The 25,509-nt window shown below is 35.4% G+C and overlaps 1 protein-coding gene and 1 non-coding gene across 2 annotated transcripts in view; one reads left to right on the forward strand and one right to left on the reverse strand.

Moving 5' to 3' along the window:
• The window catches only part of LOC140148626 (insulin-degrading enzyme-like), a 93,443-nt gene that overhangs the window by 39,129 nt on the left and 28,805 nt on the right, over window positions 1–25,509 (reverse strand). Inside the window, exons 18-19 of the mRNA XM_072170651.1 lie at window positions 21,879–21,970; window positions 1,525–1,636 (exon numbers count right to left, since the gene is read on the reverse strand). Of these exons, the coding sequence (XP_072026752.1) occupies window positions 1,525–1,636; window positions 21,879–21,970 (204 nt within the window). The remainder of the gene's footprint in view (window positions 1–1,524; window positions 1,637–21,878; window positions 21,971–25,509) is intronic.
• Window positions 17,259–17,330, forward strand: Trnaa-ggc (transfer RNA alanine (anticodon GGC)). Its single transcript has one exon. It is a non-coding gene; the product is annotated as a tRNA-Ala (tRNA).

Consider the following 25,509-nt stretch of genomic DNA (forward strand, 5'->3'; position numbering starts at 1 on the left):
CATCAAGTGTGATGTTTCAATGCAAAGGAAGAGAATAGCTCTTGACAACAATTTCTTGGTGTATTACCCACTAAATATTTTCCAAATTAACCTTTGATGAGAGTGCATTTTAAGCGTGCATTGCGTATTTACTGTGTTGAAACGCACTTATCTCTGATCGGCTGCTATAATATTCATTTTATATAACTTCCTTTTCTTCCACTTAATTTTATAAATCACCAGGAAAACAACATCTCAAAAAAAAAGTAACTAACCCCCTTAAATAATGGCCATTATTCAAAAACGGGCTATTGTATTACAAATCTGTAAAATGCATTGGAAAAAGAATTTATTTATACGCATTTTAACACCTCATTTGATATGATAGCCCAGAAAACAATAAAACGCCGGTCAAATGTAGTGAGGTCCAGATTTGAAAGTTGCACTTACAACAATACAAAAACACTCGGATATCATTGCACAAATTTCCTTATATTATAGACCACTTGGCATGTGACGTCATTGCCCGGCAGTATGCGTGCGCATTATGACAATTTACATTGTTCTTTGCCCTGCAGTGTGTGTACGCATCAGTCTGCTAAGGGCACATGCATTTTAAATCGCCCGCCACATTTCATACAGTACAAGAAAGCCATTGATCAGTGTAGTGGCTCGTTCGAGCATATCGATAGACGAGTCCCTCGCCTTTGTTGATAAACAGTGATGTCAAGTGGTCTATACTAAATGCAAATCAATAAAATTGACTTCAACTTTTAAATCTTGGGTTACATTGATTAAAATGTACGCTGTGACGTCAATATTTAGTCAATTGCTACAAATGAGGTGTCAAAATGTACAGAAATAAATTCTGCTTGTAACGCATTTTACAGATTTGTAATACAATAGCGCGTTTTTTGAATAATGGCCATTATTATTTCAAGGGGGTTAGTTACTTTTTTGGAGATGTTTAAATTTTAAAATATATAAAGTGTACAGGCGACACCCACACTTATAATCGACGAGTCGAGGTGGTCACCATGCATGCTATATGCTTGCGTTTGTCAGTGTTGCCAAGGTAGCTGCGCGTGATTGCAATGGAAAATGGTGTTTGCATATCACTGCGTGCATTTCATACTCATCTTTTTCTAAAAGATCTGGTATTACACATACAATGGGGGACCTATTAAATACCCCATGAATTAAAATTTACAACCTTGGACATCCACGGTTGCCATAGGTCCATACTTAATGAGTTCATGTTTGTCGGTGAAAACAAACGGTACCCAAACACATACACCACTACTCGTAAAATGTGTGAATCAGGGATATCTGTTTCTGTACTGGGGATCTCAACCCCCCCCCCCCCGTGCCCCTATGCCTAAATAATGCATTTAGCACCCTCAAGGTGGGTTGTATAGCCCTATTAGCATAAAAAAGTAAACCGGGGATATCCCCATTTGCAGGCGTATCCCTAGTCTATAAGTACAGGAACAGAAATGTATCCCCGTTATAAGCAAGTACACACACATACATCCATCATCTTACCGTCAGGAAGTTGTAGTTCTCTGTGTCTCACCAATTGGCTAGGTAGAAGAGGTTTAGTCTTTGACACATTCTGGAGTACTTTTTCAACATATCCTATGGTATCTATGGCATCCTGTTGACAAGAATAGGAAGGAATTAACACAACAATAATAACATTGTCATTAACAATAATATAATCATCTTGTCACTCTCCAACAGTACGAAATTACGTAAATTTTCACTTTTCATTCCTAATGGGCAATTGGTCACCTTGCATTAAAAAAAAAATGACAATATGGCAAAGGGATAACGGTCCCAGATATATGTTGTCTGAAGATCTTTTCATTTTCAGCCCATCTTACAAGTTGACCGCCAATGACCTTTGACCTTGTGTGACCTTGAACACCTGGTTAATCCATGAAAGTTCCATAGTGTAGCTATAGCCTAAGTTTGGTTGTCATAGGATTTGAACTATTCATATGAGACCAACAAACTGATGGACACACCCCCACGTGTAATCACCCCCAAATGTGGATGCCATTAAGGACTATGCAAATATGGTCATCTGAATCAGTACTCAATCAACACCAAGGAGGTTTTCCACCATTTTGTGTGTGTATCTTTGTAAATATGTAATTCATCTAGCAACAGTGGACATCAATTCTCAAGTACGATAGGGGACATATTTTGAACTGAGGACAGTCCCCCATTGCAGAGGGGACCACAGTTTGAATGTAAAAAACAAGAGTCGTTCTCATTTGTTGGCAAAAACCTACGCACAGACACATGACTTGTGATGTCATATATCTAAAAATGCCTCCACACTGCTAAAATAAGTATTAAAAAAACATTGTGCACCAACTAAAAAAATCAATTCCTGCTTGAACAGGAAAATTCTCATGCATGAACTTTGTCATATATTTCACATTAATGTTATAAATTTGCAGACTTCATTCAATCTTACATGCATAATGGGGCACATTCAGTCTGGGAATGACAATGGACATATTTCAAGTCATTGTTACATGATGGATAAGGCTATGAATGTTGATTGTCAATTTCCCATCGCACATCACTATGAAAAGTAGACCCATGTTAAGAGTGATATATAGTTAGGACTGCTAAGAATACACAGTTTTGGAGGCCAAAAACGCACCTCGATTTTCCAAAAATGCAAAAATTCACAACTTCCTACCAGAAAACACAAAATTTTTTCAATTACTTTTTTTTTTGGTGGATTTAGAGAGTCCCTTGACCTAATGTCAAGAGCTGCTATCATTAAAAAAAATTGGAAAATATCTTTAAAAAAAATATAAAAATTACATATTTAAAAAAAAATTCTATTTCACAGATTTGGAGAGTCCCTTGACCTAGAATGAAGAACTGCAATCATTCATGGTTGATTTTAAAAAAAATTACCAAAAAAATTACAATTTTGCATCGAAAAGGAGTAGATTTGTAACTTTTATTTGTTTTAGATTTTTCTCAAAAAGTCAAAAAAGTGCATTTTGAGCAAAAATATGCAGATTGTGCTGCAAATAATGCAATTGCGTATTCCTAGCAGCCCCAGATATAGTTGACTTGTCTGGTCTATACTGTGCATGTTATAGAAAGTAGATAAAGTATAGGACTTATTAATTTGCTTCTGGCGAGATGTCACAAGATAATTATTGAAATAAAATATATTGATATATGTTCCATCCGAACAGACAAACAAACAGGTAAACAACCGGGCAGGCAACCATTTGGATGATAACATAAGCCCCACATATATGTGTGGGGGCCAAGGGGCCAAAAATGAAATTTATGCAAATGAGCTACCAAATTAGCATATTTTGCAACCAAACCATACTGGAATATGAAGACCCCTAATTGCAACCCCTCCACCAAATCATATCACTATACGCATTACCAGTTCCGAGAAATTGCACTCGCTCCCATCTTACATGACGTACAATCAGGAAACGTACTATAAGCTGTAGCATATATATTGACCTCTTATTTTCTCACCTTCAATATGTTTTGTTGGTTACCATTAAAAACCCAGATATATGTTAAATAATTCCGTTTTTTAAAGTTGCAAGTCTTTTAAAAACTAGATTGTCTCAGCAGCAGGGGACATTAGGCTGTCATGTGCATCTAGGTGTAGAGGCTTATCCTCTTATTCCCACTTGAGCATTCTCAAGTACACTTAAAGTTTTTTGGTCTCCTGGTCAATTCAGTTTTAATTTAGGGGTTGTTGTTATGTTGTTATAGCAACAAGCTCAAGTTTTTCTGTCCAGTCAGCTGTCACTTTAGTGGTGTGCAGCCATTCAGGTCTCCCGTCTTATTTTTTCATTCCTTTGTCATGTCCATAGTTCTCCTAGTGATGCACTTGCAATTGTTCCTTCGATCTTGATGGACCAAAAAATCCCACCCACCCTCCCAAAAGCTGGAAGGGTGAATCAGTTAACTAAATATGGTTAAAGATACTCCAATAAAATGGTATGTCCAATTATGCTGCTTTATGCTTAAAAATAGAGGCTTTGTGTGGAATTTCTTCAAATCTTGAAGAATATCATTAGTAGATTGTCTCCACTTTCTACTGCGTTTTATAGAAGGGGAATGAATGCTTTGTATGGAGTTTCTTCAAAACCTGAAGAATCTTGTCAGTAGATTGTCTCCACTTTCTACTGCGTTTTTATAGAGGGTGGTGGAGTTTCTTCAAAACCTGAAGAATCTCGTCAGTAGATTGTCTCCACTTTCTACTGCGTTTTTATAGAGGGTGGTGGAGTTTCTTCGAAACCTGAAGAATCTTGTCAGTAGATTGTCTCCACTTTCTACTGCGTTTTATGGTATTGATTGGTTTTATTGGGCTATTGAATGCTTTGTATGGAGTTTCTTCAAAACCTGAAGAATCTCGTCAGTAGATTGTCTCCACTTTCTACTGCGTTTTTGCTATTTGTTGGTTTTATTGGGCTATTGATTGCTTTGTATGGAGTTTCTTCAAAACCTGAAGAATCTCCAGGTAGTAAATTGAACTAAAATGACATAGTCTCCATAAAAGCTTCCACGGAATATAGAACAGAAATGGCAAAGACGCCATGGAAACTCCTACAGAAATAGCTAAGTCGCCACGAGAGTGATCACGTGTATGAGGGCGGTATAACAAGTCCATTTTATTTTACGCCGTGGTGACTTTGTCATTTTTGTAAAAGTAGACACGGTAGTCTATTGACCCAGTCGCTTAAAACGTATTAAAATCAGACATTAATACTGGTTGCTCATTATAGTCTTCAACATTCAAGAAAATAATGTGTTATTAAAAAAATTGACTGAAGCAGGGCCGTAGATAAGCCGGGCCTGAAGATAAATAGTATAATTGACAAAACTTGTTAAGTTAATTCATGTATAAACTGAAGGGACTTGTGTTAATTTTTTTTTGGCAACATTTTTCAACTTGAAAGGGATATACTCGTATTTGAGTAGATATGAAGCGAACAATATAATTATATTTACAATCGAATTTTATCCTCCTGTCGCTTACATTACATTGCACACAATATAGCCTATACTTAATAATTATCCTCATGCTTTGTCTTCGTGATTTAATCGGTTAGTGCTATAATACGCCTAATTATAGGCCTACGTAAGATGCGTGATATATAGCATGCAAGACTATAAAAAAAAAATAAACCGACTCAGTATAAAGTAGGGCCATATGGCCTATATAATATTGAAATAGGCTTAAGGAATTGGAGCTAATTGGACAACAACGTTTGTATGGTGTTTTTGTGGAGCCATCAGACACACCAAAATAATTGCATTCTGAATACTGAAGAATATCCTTATGATCAAATCATTTAGATTTTTTGGGTGGGTGTAGTTCTGTCCTGGCAAGAAGAAGTTTATGTTCGTTAAGTCGTAGTTTCTGTACTGGCAAGAAGAAGTTTATGTTCACTAAGTCATCTGACCCCGGGCCACCTCCCAGTGGTCATCTCAGGTCAAATTACTAAAAGTGTCGTGTGGATATGAAACTTGGTAGGTACAGTCAACATTTAAAGCCCATTTTTTGGAAGGTCACCCAGGGGTCATCTGAGGTCAAATTAGTAAAAACTGTCGTATGGGCATGGAACTTGGTGGGTAGGCCCTATATACAGTCAACATTTAGAGCCAAATTTCTGGAAGGTCATTTTGGGGTCACCAGGGGTCTCTGAGGTCAAATTAGTAAAAACTGTCATATTGGGCATGAAACTTAGTGGGTACAGTCACCATCAGCCAGGTAATCGCGGCCGGCCGAGAACCGCCAAATATGGCTATTAAACCGCTTTGTAGGCCTAAATGATTATTATCATACCGCATGCAGTTGATAGCACCGTATTATCATGACTCACATAACTCCATGACTTTGCTCACATAACTCCATGACTGTATGCCTAGTGTCTAGCAGATCGCTTGTTTACAAAGTTGTACTCAAAGTCATGACTATGCTAAACAAGCCCATGCACAAAACTATGACTCCCAGATTTCTGATGGTATAATATTATAAGTTTTGTGGAGCAAGGCGGGTGGGGATGATGTCAGTGATTACGAAGATTAAGATTGGCTATTAACTTGACACCAAAAGACCTATAAATCATATAGTGAACTTAGACTAGAGTGGTAGGCCTATACCGCAATTGAACACTTAAAATGCATGCTGTGACGTGAACACTGCTGGGTCTAGGGCCTATACACTCGCATATTATAGCCTAATTTTCTATATTAAAAAGCATGATAGTAGGGCCTACATACCATGTCATACATAATTAAAACTGGCTATATACCATCTTATGGCCTTGGAGCAAGATGATGATGGGGGATGATGATGTTGATTATACGAAGCGCCCATTAAGATTAGCGATCAACTTGACACCAAAAGACCTATAAATTATATTCGAACCTGAAGAGGTACCGCAATTGAACTGCATACTGTAGATACTGGGACTATAAGGGCATAATTATACACACTCAGTATATTATAATTTTCTATACATATGGAACACAGCATGATACATAACATAATTAATACCATCTCTACTGAGATAGCACATGTAAGATTGTGTAGCTTGCTATCTACAGTAGATAGCACCGATGAGGGTTTCTGGTGGTACAGTATACAATGGTCTCAACTTTTTTGGAGTAAGCATGTAAAGCGTATATTCACACTAACAACAAAAACCCACACACCCCACACATGTATACCTGCAGACCCCACGTTCATCAACTATATCTTCAATGTATATAGGGCCTAATTTATAGCTTTTGATTTTGAGCGCAGAATTCAGAAAAATAGAGTTTGAGCTCACTTTACATTATTTTACACCCATGGCGACTTTGTCATTTTGGTAAAAGTAGACATGGTGACTTCTCTATTTTTGTAAAAGTAGCCACGGTAGTCTATCAATCCAGTCGCTTTGAAACGCTTGTTGAAAATCGTAATGCTGGTTGCACAGTGCACTATTCGAATCCTCGAAACTACTGTTTTGTGCGACGATAATTATACATTATATTTTATCGTTGCTGTTTATAATGTTGATAGTGTTTGGTGGTGGGTGGTCGCGTGTGTGTGTGTGGGGGTGTTTGGGTTTTTGGGGTGGTGGTGTGGTGATAGTCTATCATTCATATACAAGTTCATTCGTTCATTCATCCATACGCTCGTTCAACAATACATTCATTCATATATTCGTCTCAGATTCATTCATTCACTCCTTCATTCATTAAAGATACACATCTTATAATCTCTATAAGATTGTAAATCATTATTTTATAAATTCAATCTAATACTGCCATACTGGAACTATAAAATTTGCAACTCACTTTGCTCGTGTTGCGTCCGAAAACTTCGGATTTCATCAGGCATCTGATCGGAAGCAACGTAGCAAAGCGAGTTGCAAATTTTAGTTCAAGTATTATTACTATATAGGCCTAGGCCTAGATTGAATATAATTATAAAATAATGTTTTGAACTACTGGATGAATAATCTACACCAAGATATTGTAAATCATTATTTTCTATTAATGTATGCAGTGCATATTTTAATAATTAGATGTCGTAAAAGCCCATCCTATATTTTGCATATTATCATATCATAGGCCTATAGGCCTAATTATCTTCATCAATCAATCAATCAATCTTTATTTTTATCAATCTCATACAAACATTATAGCATTATTATATACAATTATTGTGTATTAACAAGATTTGATGAAGGTAGGTACATCACAAAGCCGAGGCCTGATAACGATGTACCACCTTTTAATTAACAAATAATTATAATTTAATCAAAACAACGAATATACACATAAACATAAATAAATAAACAAAGAACCCATCTTAATTTACCATAATACAATTTTAAGCAAACAAATATTTTTGCAGTAGTATAGTATCAAGTAGTAGGGCCTATAGTGAATAACATAGAATTATATCCCCCAATTGTTCCCATTGTTTGCGTGTACAATAGGATATTTGCATATGAGCCGATCACATTGGTCAAGTTGATCATACTTCCTGGATTCCGACCACTTCAAATAATTATCCTCTATTATTTAGTCATAAGTTCTTATTTAAGTAGATATGAACCAAACAATATTATTGAATATTATTGATAATAGAATAATACCCCCGCTATTGTTGCTATTGTTTATGCATACAGTGCGGCATTTGCATATGAGCTGATACCTTGGTCAAGTTGATCAAATTTCCTGGAATATACATTATTAAAAACCATAAGAAATTGAGCTTACATAAACATTACACAGCATTAAAATACCTTATATAAATATTATACAGCATGAAAACCAAGTTTTTGTAATTAATAATAATTGAAAGAGAAACACGAAGTATTTAAAAACATTTGACATGTATGAGCTGCAGAATTAGTTGTGCTACAATTTCAGGTCTTCTTTGAGTTTCTTTTTGAATTGCATTAGTGAGTTGACTTGACGAATATCTTTCAAAATAACATTCCATAATACGCTACCTTTGTATTGGAAAGAGCTTTTACCATAATTTGTATTGCACTTTGGAACATATAAATCGGCATTTACACTACCTCTAGTGTTAACAGAATGAATGATTGTTGCTATTGTTTATATAAAATTTGCATACTGAATCACGTCACACTTTCTTGATTGTGACCACCGACCACTTTATCCTCCATATGCTATAATAGACATATAATAAGAATAATTATAATACTATATAATATAATATAATATAATATAATATAATATAATATAATATAATATATAATATATAATATAATATAATATAATATAATATAATATATAATATAATATAATATAATATAATATAATATATAATACAATATAATATAATATAATATAATATAATATAATATAATATATATGATATATATAATAATACAAATTATGACATGAAAATGTAATACAATGTGAGATGTGGACATTACTAAATCATTAGAAAAAAAAACATTAATGAACCTAACATAACTTGATTTCAAAAAGTTTTCAAAAATGTTTGAGTGTTATTTAAACGATTTTATACCCTTTATAAAACCGGACATTTTAACGTTTTTTGTAAAAGTGTGTTTGTTGGGTAGTGTACTAGGCTCAAATAATCATGGGTCAAAATGAACATTAGAGTCGCCAAATCCCGGTGCGTCTCTGTCTCACGCCAAGCAATTCCAAAAAGTTGACAGCCCTGTTATGAGGCCCAAAAGTTTCCATAATTCCAGGGTTCAGACCAACCTTAAAAGGATGCACAAAGGATTGAGGTTTGGTGTGAATTTACTTTAACAGCAAGTAACAGGATTTGATCAACTTTGAAATTCCACCCCTGTATAAGCAGCCATTTTGGATTTATGCAAATTAGGTACTGTTCCATTACTTGGATTTTCGGGGACTTCTTTAATAATAATGTTTTTTGAAATGAATGGTGATTAAATGGATCCTGTTGCAATTAGTGATGGGTTAACCCCTTACTCATCTTAATTTGATTGGCCTACTAGACCGTGTTCCAACCAGCCAGTTTGCGTAAAAGTTGACAACCAGCTTTTTTAAATTTTTTAATTGGGTATACTGAATTTGATTCAATTGTCTGCCAGGCAGAATTTTGAGACTGTGACCTTCAAAAAGACCCAATAGGATAGTATATAGGGGGGCAAATTTGATACCAAGAACACTTTCCAAGATGTCAAATTATTCATCCATCCCAAGGATCCCAGAAATGTTTGTCGCATACAATCTACAGTTAAGAAGTTATGGGACACAAAAGGTCCAAGGTCGAATTGCTTGTTGTGAATGGGTCCAAAGTTGCTCCAACTTTAGTAAAAATCAAGACAAATTGTTCATCTAGCTTAGAGGCTTCAGAAAATGAAAAGTTTGCACCATCTACCATGTCTAGTTAGTATGTACACGGCAAAGAGTTAAATAATGTTGGATTCAATAGGATTAAATATTTATTTATCATCTCTCTTCTGAACTTTACATAGTAACTATTCTTTCCCTGAATCACTTGAACTTGAGGAACAGTTTGCCCCACTTTAACAAAAAAATCGGAGCAACTTTCATTTTTCAACCGCCCTGTACAACATGCAAATTGAACTGATCTTAGACATGCTGAGCTTCATAACTTAGTAACTATTATTATGTTCTATGTGCAGTGTTACTTACATTTTTGTGATCTTTAGGCCCAGACGAAGATTTTGATGTTTTTAGTGAATTTGGAGCATGTTTTAAATGTTGTATTAAATTTTGTGCTATCGCATATTTTCTTTGGACTGAAATGCTTAAGCGGGTACTACACCGCTGGCCAACTTTGTGCCTATTTTTGCATTTTTCTCAAAAATTATAGCGCATTTATATCGCGTTGTTAGTGGTGGCAGTGTGAAGATAAAAGTCTAAGTTAGAAAACCTTCTCACACAGACCAATACGTATGATCTTTGAGTTACACCACCCTCAGGATTGGAATTAGATAAATGCACTGTGTAGAACACAGGATTGTAAAGTAAACTTTATAAAGCTAATGATTATGATATGTTCTTTTAAGTGTATGTAGCTGGGAAGAAAAGCAGACAATCAATTGAAAATTATGACATCACATATTGAAGATATACCGTATGGATTTTTTTTCCAAAAACACACAAAAAAATTAGGTCTTTTCGGGAAAAAAATGTATATTTGAAAGTTCACAATTTTCAATTGATCGGCTTGGTCGGCTTTTCATCCCAGCTACATACACTTTAAGTACATATCATTAAATTTAATATAAAGTTTACTTCAAGGCAGACTTGTATAGTACCCGTACTTGGGTCCCAATTTCCAATGTCCCCGGACCCGTACTCATGCCAGATTTTTTTTGAACACCCTATATGTGAATTAGATATTTATATGTATAAAAGTAGGCCTAATGCCAGTTTTAGCCAAAGGAAATTTTACATTAAGTGCTCTGGTATGAACGTTTTGACAATATTTTTTGTGTGACATGAGAGAACATCAGACATATCAAATTGAATTCTTCTGATATCAAATAATATTGATTTTCCAAGGTTTTTTCTAATTTCTTATTTTATTAAGTACTTTGAACATCAAACAAAAACAATCTTATAATAAATCATGCAATTTATTTTTATACATGTTACAGTCTTCAAGTTTTCCCTTTTATGCCTTAAAAAGTTGTTTAAACCCTACGGAATTGCATGACACACATATTCCACTGCATAAATTAAAAGCTTAATGTTAAATTCTTAATTGCTTAAGTTTAAAATTAAGATTAACACTATGAAAATGCAGTTGTACTAACTTAGTTAGATGCACCAAAGTGCAGAAATTCTTTATGCACACCAACTTCCCATTGGAATTACACAGAGCTCCTCCACTTCCTCCACCACCCGACTAATTAACTTGATTAAGCTTTAGCTTGCTTGTGACAAGACAACAGTCAAAGGTCAGCTCATCCAGCACCCCCGTTCCTGTTTCATTGTTATGCAAATAGCGATCGATCAGCGTGGTGACTTTGCCTGTTTGGTAATAGTTTCCGTGGACATTTCAAAAGACACCATAGCGTCCTTCACGATCGATATCCGTGGTGACTTTGTGCTTCTTGATTTTTCTTCCGTGGAGACTTTGTCGGTTTGGTAAAAGTTTCCATGGAAAGTACCGTGGTGACTTCCTACTTTTTGCTCTCATTCCTAGCTCGAATCTCGTCAGTAGATTGTCTCCACTTTCTACTGCGTTTTATAGTATTGAATGGTTTTATTGGGATATTGAAAGCTTTGTATGGAGTTTCTTCAAAACCTGAAGAATCTCGTAAGTAGATTGTCTCCACTTTCTACTGCGTTTTATAGAGGGTGGTGGAGTTTCTTCAAAACCTGAAGAATCTCGTCAGTAGATTGTCTCCACTTTCTACTGCGTTTTTATTGAGGGTGGTGGAGTTTCTTCAAAACCTGAAGAATCTCGTCAGTAGATTGTCTCCACTTTCTACTGCGTTTTATAGTGGGCTATTGGTTGCCTTCATGCTTTCCTCCCTTTCTACTGCGTTTTCATACCAGGGTTATAAATGCTTTGTTGCTTATTTGGAGTATCTTTATTTACTTGGTTGTAAATAATGGTGGATTTAATATATTATATATTTGTAAATGGTTTAAGCATTGATGCCAGATCTTGCTGAATACAAAATGTTCGTTTGCTAGTGTTGGCATTGTTTATTCTTTTGGAGATTTCTAATTATTTAATTGACGTTAAAAATGCTGTTTTCCAATCCAATCCTCTGTTTGATCCAAAGATGTATATGTTTAAGATATGCTTAAGATTTGCTTAAGATGAAATTTGGTTAAATGTGATTCAGAAGTCAACTTTTGTTTGTCCAGCCTGTATAGTTGACTTGTACACATTTTCCAATAATTCGTGTATTTATTGATTTATATGAAGATAGTCAATAATTCCAAATGCTTGCTGCAATTAATTATCTCAATGTATATAATTTGTTTAATTGATATGAAATCTGTTATTATCTCAATATAGTCTTAATTTCTATGAGATTGTGAAATTATTATAAATAAGCTTATGTGTATTAAATGGTCCTCATGATCGTGGGGCAATGCGGAGTCTATTCTTTGCGTTGTTGTGCTTTCCTGCTGTCTCGAGACAATTAATGTTAACAAAATAATGAATGAGTCACCACTAAGCAAAAGATATATACCAACTTTCATTAGCCTAACACAAGTGCTTGAGGATGTACAATTGATAGTGCTAATAAAGATTCTCATCATCATTCAAACAATTCTAAAATGCCTCTAATGCTTTGGCATTAAAGTTATTTGTAATTTAATTGGCGATTATGGCGTGTGGGATAAACCAAGTAACTTAAGTTGTGTTCACACAATCGGACATAATTCACTTATTACCGGACCTAAATTACGTCACCAATAGTATTGGATATAAGTGGCAGTGGGAATGAGCCAAAAGGTCAATAGAAAGAAGGAAATTAGCCCAACTAAAAAGTTTTAACATTTTACATGTTAAATAATCTTCTTCTGATTTATGACACTCATGGCATTCACCTTTTCGGTAAATCCATAAAGCCTTTGCGGGTAGTCCTGAGATTCACTATTAAATCTGCTGTCATATTTTGAGATGACATGTCTATTACAAAGATTACAAGCTCACAAGCCTCTCAGCCTTTTCTGTGATTCCCTCGCTCACAATTTGTTTTATGTTATTGTTTTTCCCATTATAAAAGAATCAATATGAATTTGTACACCCTATGAACACACATAAGCGAGGCTTATTGGTAGCATTATTGCAGTTAAAGGCAGAAACTGACTGCAGACTAATAATAGCTCTCTCACCTATACATGTAGAGTAAGCAAAAGAATTAAGGTACCAGTTGTATTCACTTTTGTATATCCTAAACAAAGGCAAATGTGTCAAAATTAAAACAAGCAATCGACGCCTGTACTCTTTAGCTCTGATTTAAGACCTTATTTGTTGAAATTGGTTGAGAATTAAAGAAACGGTGATCCAAAACCTAATGAAGATACAAAATAAAAAGTTGCTCTTTTGTGTTCTAATCAATGAAAGCACAACGCTTGTTTTTTATGCTAATCAATGAAAGCATGGCGCTAGTTCTCTTGTTCGCGAACGCTTTATGTACAAATCAATAGGGCATGCAATGTGGCAAACTGCAACTTTTAAATTTGCATCTTCCTTGGGTTTTTGGATCATCGTGTCTTTATTTCTTGAACAATTTCAACGAACGAATGAAGTCTTAAATTCGAGCTAAAAGATGCAGCTATTGGCTGTTGGTTCTAATTATGACATATGTGTCTTTGTTTAGGATATACAGAGGGTGAACGTAACTGGTACCTTAATTATTACATAAAGGGCAAAGCTTGATGCCTCAACATACAAAGCGTAGTTCAACAAGGTGGTTCTCGAACCATAAGTTTACCCACTTTCACAAGTAGTTTACCAAACAAGTTGACCTCAAATGATGGGCGAGCTCAGTATGTAACCCTGAACTCCACCATTACATGAAAGTTCCTATATTGCAGCCATGACTCATGTTTGATATAAAATTGGATGGATTAAATATTGAACAAAATAAAATCCATTCAATTTCATCAAAACTGTTTTCAGAATCTTACAATGTAAAAAACAATAGTCAAAATCTGATTTCACAAATGCATGTATACATACAGCTTTTTTTTCTGAATTTTTGCTTACTAATTTTGTAAAGACAAAATTAGTAATTTGTATCAACTAGATGAAGTTTTACTTTCGTATCATTAGACACGTTGGAGTCCAGGTTTAAAAAAATAGGGTCAGCGGTCCCAGTTAGGTTGTCTGAAGATATTTGTAGTGGATACTACAGATAGTAACATAATTTTAGCATTTTTGTTTCATTTTCAGCCAATTTGACAAGTTGACCTCAAATGACATTTGACCTCAGTATATGACCTTGAACACCGCCATTACATGGAAGCTCAGTGCAGCTTTGGCTCAAGCTTGGTTGCAAATGGATGTGAACCTTTCATGTGGGACCAGATTTGTATCTTCAGCCAATTTGACAAGTTGACCTAAACTGACCTTTGACCTCAGTATGTGACCTTGATCACCACCATTACAATTTACGTGCAAGCTCCCATAATGCAGATTTGGCTCAAGTTTGGTTGCAAAAGGATGTAAACTTTTCATGTGGGACCAGATTTTGTATTTTCAGCCTATTTACAATACAATGACCTTTGACCTCAGTGTATGACCTTAAACACTGTCAATAGATGAGGGTTCCCATAGTGCAGCTATGACCCAAGTTTGGTAATTTTCCATTATTTGATACCTGATTATTGCCACCCTGTATATTTTTATGAGGGATGATTGCAAGACTGGTGGTTTTTTTTACTGAAATTCCTAATCATGTTTGTTTTTAATGTATAATAACTAAATTTGATGTTAACATATTCTGTATCTTTATAGTATCAGCTCTTTTAGAAATATGTTTACCTCATATCAATTGGATGTCCAGAATAAAAGTTTGAATCAGAATTGGTGACTTTTCTCTCAATTTGCAAATTGTAACTTTTTTCATACCAACTTATGACATATGACCATTTACACTTTTTTGATGAAGTGCTTTATTTGTGGCAGTGGTACTTTATTGAAGTTAAATAGGCAGAAACTATAGACTAATATAATACTCTCTCATGCATCCATTGATCAGAAAGGCCAAATAAAGATCAATGCCTCAATATACCCAAGGCTATTTCTAAAATCACTCTGACTTTTGACTAGGTGAACTTTTTTCACTAAGTGATTTTACCTCGCTAATAATTGCTTATCACCAGAACATTCTGATTCAAAGGTTTGAGTTAAGGGTATTTGTATTAATGGTCGAAGCAGCCAAAAAAAAAAAAATCGATTTTCATTATCTGAATCAATATATTATTAAAAAATAACACTTTGATGTTTTGCAAAAGTTCATTCTACTAATCTTATACTTGCTTAATTTATTGTTGTTAATGAGTTATGTATGTTTTACAAAAGTGTTGTTGTTTCAGCCCTCTTTACAACTGAACTCAAGAACCACTGGACCTACAAAAGTATATCTGTGATATTTGGATTCTTCTACACGCTCGCTATGAATTGAGCAATGCAATTTTTGCTAAAGCTCACTACCATTCGCAAGATGCTGTGAACTACTTTTTTTCTGCTTTTTCGACCAACAATACATCGTATACCCTTAAATTTCTCTAGCAGTTTGAATATTACAGGCTAAAACATACCACAATTGCCTGTACACAGGGCCCATACATTTTCAAGTCACAAAATAAAGCCTAACGACAACTGAGCACAAATAACCATGACGTCATTGCCACAGGCAATTTTGGTGTTCGGGAAATTTGAATATCGCGTGTTGAGAGCCGGCTGTTTATGGTCAATATGAGTTTGTTTTAAATAAAACCATGTGATTCATGCTTGATAATTGTTTTTCTAACATATAAGACATAATGTTGTGATTGCTGGAGTGTTGCTTTAAAGAAAATGTAAATAACACACTGAATAATGGTTTTGTCAACATTCAATTGGTTAATAGAATTATAGAATATAGATGTAATATGTGACACGATCTGGTCCATGGGGGCGAAAGGAGGCATTTTCCAAAATTGAGTTACTGTAATTATTGCATTATACATGTACAATAGGCTATCATTCACTGAAAACACCAAAGGTCTAGCATACTTGGTTCTAAAGTTATGACATTTTTTAATGCCTATTTCCTTAAACATATGTAAAAAGTATCACTAACAGTTTGAGAGTGCTCGATACCCAGATGGGTCGAGCTGTAATACAAAATAATATGGTTTATACACCCAGTGTCACAACACGATGTTTCATGCACAGCAATCCTCAGGTGACTTTTTACCAAGCACAAACTACTTCTTTTTTACATGGCTTGATGGTCTGTTGCCATGCCTACATTTGCTTATTAGCTTCCTGTAAGGCCTATATACTCTTTTGTTACATTTTGAGATTTCACAGTATCCTTGTAAATAACTGATTTACTTAAGCATTTCCCTTTTAAGGGGCAACTGTCCCTTTTCCTGCAGTTACACATTTTCTTAGGTGTTTTGCTTGCATTGCTTTTGTTAATGCGCGCATTGTGGTATGTTACAACGCTGTGACAGGATCTGGTCCATGGGGGCCAAATCTTTTTTCTTATGTATTTTATTGGTTTTTTTTGCCTTTATCTCAGTTTCAAATTTCTCTTCTCAGTTTCGCAATCCTCTTGATCATATGTGACACAATCTGGTACATGGGGGCATATGAGGCCAATTTGATATTAAAATAAAGGCAAAAATATAGAGTAAAAATACAATCAAAATAGGCATTAAAAACGTCATAACTTTAAAACCAAGTATGCTAGACCTAATGTAATAATTACAGTAACTCAATTTTCAAAAATGCCTTCTTTGGCCCCCATGGACCAGATTGTGTCACATATGATCAAGAGGAATGCGTCTGATGTTGCTAATATTGAATTGGAGTAATTGATAAAAACAGGAGATACATTCTTATGTTATACAAACAGAGAAAGATGCTCTTTCTCTGTTTGTATGATTATATTAGGCTGGCGGGTAAGCATCATTAATTGATCTCGTACACTGGTATGTAATGTGTTGTTTGTACTGTTCACCCTTGACTGCTCATATCCATAAGTACCAGACTTGAGTCCTGTTTATCAGGGACAGTCTGTGTAGCTCAGTGGTAGAGCGCTCGCCCGGCAAGCGAGAGGTCTGGGGTTTAAGTCCCCGCACAGGCAGGTATGTCCAGAGTTTTTACTCTGGTATATCTGCCTATGCATGTTATGTTTCCATTTGTAAATTCATGTTTAATTGTGCTAGTGTACGATGCGTAATTCTTCCTTCCCCTGTGTCTTATGTTATACTTTATTATTGAAATTAAAGAATCACTCATATTTTTGTTACCATAAGAAGTTAATGGGGTTTGTACAATAATAATAATAATAAATAAATAAATTTTGGATTTATAAAGCTCCTTTCTCCAGATCTTAGAGGACTCAAAGCGCTGTAATTTCGCTGCAATGGTGAATCATCACAATCAGATCGCATCAACTAGGCCAGTTGCTGCCGAACGGCGCACACCTATCCGCATTTAGATTGTAACATCCACCAATTCTATGTGCAGCTCCCCAAATTCCATTGGGTGAAGGAAGTTTTGATAACCAAACAACTAATCACAGATTTTTGCGATACAGGAGGAAACCGGAGATCCCGGAGAAAACCTGTGAGAGCGAGCATGGAATCGGGCTTGAACCCGGGACCTCAGTGGTGCAAGGCGAGGGAACTACCGCTGCGCCAACTCGCTCCACCATACTTTGGCATTTTAAAAATGTGAATGATAAATGACATTAAGGGCAGAGTAATGGGAGAGAACATGGACCTTTTCGAGCTTCATTATTTCTGAATTGTATGTCCAAAGTATATAAAACTATACATTTTTGGAAAGGAAATGAGTCAAGGAATCCCATGGTGACGTCAGATTTGTACAAAAATCTCAAGTTTTTGAAAAAATCACAAAAATTCACTTTTTTACCCCAATTTTTTTGTGACAACTTAGAAAAAAATCCGTTCGGAGTAAAAAAAAATCAGTTAGCTTTTCATGAAGAAGAGACATGAACTTAGGGAAGGTTTTTTTTATTTTTTTGAAATTCGTCTCTTTTTTTTTTTTTTTTAAAAAACTTGTGAAAAATGCAATTTTTTTACTTTTTTTAGCTAAAAATTGTACATAATGGTGTATATTTTTGTTTAAAACAAATATTTTGAAAAAATGAAAAAACCTTCCCTAGACTTTAATGTACTCTAAAGGATAGTGCAAAAAGTTTACCCTTTGCTTGCATATTTTTCGAGTTATCTTGTCACAAAAATCGCGCAATATTGTCAGAAGTGAACTCTGCGAAATCGACGTTTTAGTAAAAAAATGTCAAAATTATGCACAAAACGTCCTTAAATTTTAAAACGGTAAGACTTTCACACTTGTAAAAGTTGTATCTGGTGCATGGTCTAAATATGCATCTTTTTGCACCAATGAATCTATAATGTCTGCTTTCAGTGCACCAAAATTCAAAATAATTAAAAAATCTAGGCCCCTATAAGTGGCATTTTGACTGCAAATTTTTGTTTTGTTTACACCACATTTGCTGGCGTTAACAACATACCGAATGCGCCTTGACTGCGTTGGACATACGCAAGCAGAGTTATGCCACGTCACGCTGACGCGAATCGCTATGTAGTAATCACAATATTTCGCGATTCGCGCATTTCTGACTCATTATTTCCGCCAATTTACTAAGCTGTCTTGAGCCATGTGACTTTTTAGAGTTGAAAAGAGTGAAATAAATCAAGCAAAAATACGAATAAATATTAGCAAGTTGTATTTGATCAGTTTCAAGTGAAAGAATACATCTTAGTGTTGATAAATATCAAAAAATCTCAAATTCGGTCGTGGTCGAATGTGTCTTCCATTACTCTGGCCTTAAGGCCTAGAAAAATATTGTTTGATTGGCGTAATTTTTGAATTTTTTGCACACACAAAAAAAAAAAAAAGTCTAGGGTTGGGCCTATTTTTAGGGTCGGTCGGGTTACGCCTATCAAACAATTTGTTTGACTTTTGCCTTCTACAAATGGACCCTGTACAAGTCAACCTAGTATTGATACATGCCAGGATGTACCTGGTTTGCCTTGGCAATATGAAGCAATCACAGAATTAAAACCAGAGAACCAGGACTCGACCGCCATCTTGATACAGGCATGGAGCAAAAATTGGGGGTATTCGGTTTCCCTCGGAATGCGCTCGAGGCATTCGTTGTCATGCAGGCACGACATAGATAATGGGCGCATTTGAGAGACGCACTTGATGCTACCTGCACGCGAGTACCAAGACGCTACAGATGAGACGCAGAATTGTTTTCGTTCGTCTCCGTGCACCGTTGGCAAGGACCCGAATATCCCCAATTTTCTCCCCATAGCTGACGGCGCGATTGTACGTGGCGGTATAGGGAGTCCCGGTTCTCCTTCTCTAATTCTGTGAAAGCAATACACAATTAAACATCTCAAACAGCAGTTTGACAGATTCACAGAAAGACACACACAGATCATACTGTTATAACTAAGGTGCCACTTAAGGTGGTATTGGATGCATTTTCTAGAAATAAGGAAATGCTTTGAGCATGTTTTAAACAGATTAATTGAGTAGGGTAAAGTACACTGATCAATATGCCTTTTGTTTGAAGCAAATCGGACATACGGTTTCTATAGTACATCAAATTATATTTTCTTTGTATCTTATTGTTTTTATCAATAATCAATATAGTTAATGAGCTAAAAGGACTGTAAAGGCTCATTAATATGTAATTTTTGCCAATATTTTGCTAAAAATCAATGCATAAATGTTCATGGTACTCTTATTTTGCATACTTTTGCCCTGAAACTTGGTCAAAGTGTTTCTAATATGTTCTAATGTATTATATAGTGAAGCCGCCCCCTCATTTGCATATTTGCATAATTAATGAGCTAATTTGCATAAATGCTAATTAATTATGCAAATTAGGGCGGCTAGCTCATTAATTATGCATAAATTATCTGGAAGTCATTAGGAACACTTTGACCAAGTTTGAAACCAATATTCTGTTAAATAAAAATGTTATGAACATTTATGCATTGGATTTTAGCAAAATATTGGCAAAAAAATTACATATTAATGAGCACTTTCAAGTCATATTAGCTCATTAACTGTATTGATTATTGATAAAAACAATACAATACAAAGACATTTAAAATGTATGTATTATGAAAACCGTATGTCCGATTAGCTTCAAACAAAAGGCATATGGATCAGTGTTCTCTGCCCTACTCAATTAATATGTTTAAAACATAAATAGAGCACTTCCAAAATGGGTCCAGAACCACCTTAAGCCTTATTTACATGAGGACTTTACTCTTGCCTACATAATAACCATAAATTTGATTTTGATGGATGACTTGCCCTGGCAATGCAATTTACATGGGGACATTTGTTTCCAGCAATGTGATCTGAATCAACTATATCTGGGGCCCCCCTATGTGACCTATAAAACCATAACCAGGTAAATACATAACGAAAGTGTGCAAAAGCCATCAACATTCCAGAGAAACTCTCTGGAGAATGTAGTTCTGTCTTGAAAAAATAGCCCCTGTTCTATTTTGAAGAAACTATGAAAGGTCAGAGGTCCAGGGTTATTGCCTGGCAAAATTACCAATATACACTAGGACTTTCCCTTGCTGGAAATAAATTTCCAGCAATAGAGTCCTCGTGTAAACTGTGCTTTAACAACAAAATCAGTCTACAGTATTTTGTCAAATAGTCGCCCCACCTCAAATAAACGCCCCCACCACCACTTTTTTCAACCAAGATGTTTCAAAAATGCCGATATTTCCATGCTATCTTGTGAAGTAAGCTTACCAAGTTGCCGTAAGTTGGCGAAAATCTAGATCAGAAACCCAGAAGTGAACCAGAAGTCAGTGTTTCTAGTTCATAGTTCGTCATTTTAGCGTGAGTTTTAAGTTTACCTAATGATTTTAACGGAAATTATCATTCTAAAATTGACCTTGAATAAATGCCCCCCCCCTTGGGAAAATGTAACGCCCCCGGGGGCCTTTATTTGACGAAATACGGTATCTATAATGGTATAAACCAAAAGTTCAATAACATCCAATTAAAAAGTCATATTACTTATAATTCAACCAAATGTGTATCAATGTAACGGCAGGGCTTAAGTTATATTCAGGTTGTTCACCTTCATTGAAAACATGAATAATATAACACCATCGGATTATGAAATAGATAAGAGGACTAAATTTAATGAGATACACACACTTTAGTACGCTCTGAGCGAGTATTAAAAAGCACCCGTTAATCAAACTTGGAATGAATTGCACTGTTGTATGTACTATGTAATCGCTCATTTCTTCGCAACCAGTCAATCAAGTAAAATTTGCAAATATGATGAACAATGAAATGAGCTAAGCGCTGCTTTTAAAATATTTGGATTCCAATGTCTATTTCTCAACTTATGTCCAAATTCATTCACCCGGTAATTTTTTCTGGGACACCCTGTATAAGGGTACAAACCAAAAGTTTCTACAAAACTAGTTAAAATATCGGTTAAAGTTGATCTTTCATGTTGGAATTTTCAACATTTTACACATGTTTTAGGGAGGGAGGGAAGGAGAGGATAAAGCTCCTAACGAAAAACACTTCCATTTATAAGATGTCGTCAAACTTAAATTTGATTGAATATCAATATTCTTACCTGTTTATTCATGTTTCCATGTACTAGTGCTTCTATGTGTAGCCTTGATAATAGGCGTGGTATAAAGGCCTTCAGAGCTGGTATTGTCACCTCTGCAATAAATCATGTTTGACAATGATCAATACATTCACACATGTGTAAAAGCATTCAAATTTGAAGCCCATATTGTTATTATGCACGAGGTTAAATAATAAAATAAATGTATGCACTTATTAGCACCTTTTAAGACTAGGGGTCTGTTACCGTCAAGCAAAATTTTAAATATGTGGACAAACTAAAAAAAATAGAAATCCTTGATTCTTTTAGCATGGAAAGGGTTTAGGGGGGACATTTTAAAAATGACATTTAAAAAGTTGCATTTGGCCTGTTGGCATGGTAACGGACAAAACAAATATTAGTCGAAAATGACCACAATTTACAATTTTCATTTTTGAAAAAGCGGCAAAGTTTGGTCGAATGCCACAAATATATAAGATGTGATATCATTTTTAATTTTTTTCTTCAGATAGGAGCATGCTTTGGTAGTCCTTGCAAATGAAGAAAGAGCTTGTCACTCTTTTAAAAGATCCGTTAATTTTAAGTAGAAAAAACACATTTTTGGGCAAAATTGTAAATGTCATTTTACCCCAACATTGAAGGGGTGTAACTGTAAAGAAGAAGTTGATATTTTGTAATTGTGATGGTGGCATAGCTAGAGTGAACCCTTGCTGACAGATATATAGTTTCAACAAATTGGGGTCTCAACTTCTAAGAAGTTCTGGCTTTTTAAAAGTACCAAGTTTTTGAAAAAATGTGTATTTTTAAGGGGAATTTATGGCAAAAAAGACAAGTTTCGCTTAAAAGGATTGTGTTTAAATAACCGTAATGAAATAATTATTGAATATATTTCTATTGATGAAAAGATTAAGTGACTTCTTAAATTTGAGTCTCAGTTTTAAATGGTACAAAAAAAACTATATTATACATACAGGCCTTTTAAGCATGTTAAGCAGATGAGACAGATCGCAGCGCTATTCAAGTACAGATGGCAGCGCTTGGAAGACATGTTGCTTTTAGCATCAGACAGCTAGCTACCCAGTACAAACAACAGAGTTCACCAACTTTACGAGAACACCAATTAGGGGCTGTGCAATAATGATAAGCCCTGTAGGAAGGGTGAATATGGGTGGGGGGTGTCCAAGACTTTTGGCAACCCCAAAAAGGGGGGGAGCAATTTTGGCAGGTCAAAGGGGTCAGGGTCTAGTACATGAACCTATACCATGGTTCCTAGCCGTCGCAGAGGAGCTCATTGGGTAGTGACAATTTAGCGGTAACGACATATCTGATTTGCCCAGGTTTTTGTAAGTTTGCCACTGCTTTTAGCATCAGACAGCTGGTACAGCGGTACAAACAACAGAGTTCACCAACTCTCGAGAACACCAATCAGGGGCTGTGCAATAATGATTTGCCCAGATTTTTGTTTGCCACTGCAAGCTAGGTGGCGGCAATGGACATTGGAGCACATTTACGGGCAGACTATACTACAGACACGCTCTGATAAGGGCTTAGAAAAACAGTGCAGAAATGTTCAAATATGCCAAATTCTTTGCTCACTACGCTTGCATTATACAATGTATAATATACATGTACATCTATACCATTATTATAAGGTTTGCAAATTGGGAACTCAAGCATATGTCATGTGCGGGGGGCAAAGATTTGTTGGCAGGCGGAAGGGGCAAGCAATTCTTTTGTACGCCGTTTGGAAGTTTTAAGCCTAGCCCTCAACATCAGGACGCATGTAAAGTTTCATCTCCAGCAGATGGATCTTCAGGGAATTCAACATCAGAAAATGTAACCAAGAAACATTTGAAAATCATCAACATCATGAACTATGTGCTGCTTTTAACATCAGGCAGCTACTAGTACTAACCCAGTACAATCAACAGTGTTCACCAATTCTACGAGAACACCAATCAGCAATAGGAAGTATGTGAAGCGTTATCTTCAGTAGATGAATCTACTAGCTACGGTGGATTCAAGAGGTATTGCAAACGCTATTCAGTTACCCAAGGAAACATGTACATCGACATACATAAAGCATTAAAGCATTGACGCTAGTAGCTCACATTCAGTCAGGAAAATATGACAAAATTACAAACATCAAAATTAAAAAGCCTTCTAGCCAAGATAAGAGGAAATACAAACGGACAGCAATGCATTCTTTCTGAATCAGAGATATGATTAGGTCATGAATTGGCCCTAAAGGTTATATACCACTAATAGGCCTGGGCGATACATGAAAATCTGACGAGTAACTATTTGTTTGCATGGCATCTGAAAAGACTGCTTTAAAATCGCTGAAATTGACCAAGTAATATAGCCAAAAAGTACTTTTTAGGGTTTGATGCTTCAAAATGGTATATTTTCTCTCATTATATGACATTTTTCTTGTAATAGTACCAAAATTCATACATGCAGCTACGGTTTTTAGTAAATATTAAGCCCTACCATATTGTTACTTTCAGCTTGAGTGCGCACTGCCATTTTGAGGTGTTTACGGTTCAGTGCGTTAAAACAAGAAAAGTCTCAGGTCAACCTATGTTGAGTTTTTGATCATTTGGCATCTAAATCACATAGTTTCACCTGATATTAGTGGCATTTAACTGTGAGAGTTCTGAATATGAGAAGCGTCCACCGAAATTAGCCATTTTGCCATTGAAACCCGTGTAATACATCATTAGTGGTATTTAACCTATAGTCAGCAAGAAACAAACAAACCCAATTTCCAAGAAGCAGAAAGAATTTATTATTGATGGGTATGAGCATGGAGAGGTCACTGGGAATCCGGGCTGGGAATAGAGAGACCCTTCTGCTGTTGCTAAGCAAATGCGTTTTTGGCGGATGTAAAATAGCAACAAGAGGGCATTTAGCATGTTTAGCAGGCCTACATCTGAGACGAGTATCTGACCCCACAACACACAAGTAGTTTTTTTTTTGAGAGATCAATGATGAACTTGCAGATCCTGCAGATACAATGGTATATCAAGAGTGCCTAAAGGAAGCGGTGCAGAAACCAGAACTTTATCATCCCATTACTCCTATTACTTTGGGGACAAATAGATTATTTAGAGTACAAGATGACAAACTTAGCAGTGTCAGCATCAAAACTCTCACAGACATCTGTCAGGCACTGTTCATGATCTCATTAGAAAATCCCACACATGAGCGACTCCGTTTATAATTCTAACAATCTACACAAAGTATAGACTTGAGCATCACTTTATGATGGGTTGGCAATGGCTTCACCATGTCCACATTTAACTTTAAAAAAAAAAACCTGTGACATTGCATTTTAAAAACAATAATTCAAGTGCATTGTCCAGTCCCCCATGTTTTTATAAACATTTTTCTATTGTTTTGTACAATGTTTGATCTTTCTTACATTTGAGATTTGTTTTCAGTATCATGCAGTCTTAGAACTAAATGTATAGATAACATTGTATAAAACAAAGAAAAATGTTACTTGGTATGTCAGTTGCTGTTGTTGCTATAAACCCCAGATAAGGTAGAAACAACTGGTAAAAAGGACTTTAATATTATAAATCCACAAAATTATCACATTCTCATTATGTTTAAACCATATTTAGAT

The sequence above is a fragment of the Amphiura filiformis genome, chromosome 1 (genome assembly GCF_039555335.1).
Source record: "Amphiura filiformis chromosome 1, Afil_fr2py, whole genome shotgun sequence".
Classification (NCBI taxonomy): domain Eukaryota; kingdom Metazoa; phylum Echinodermata; class Ophiuroidea; order Amphilepidida; family Amphiuridae; genus Amphiura; species Amphiura filiformis.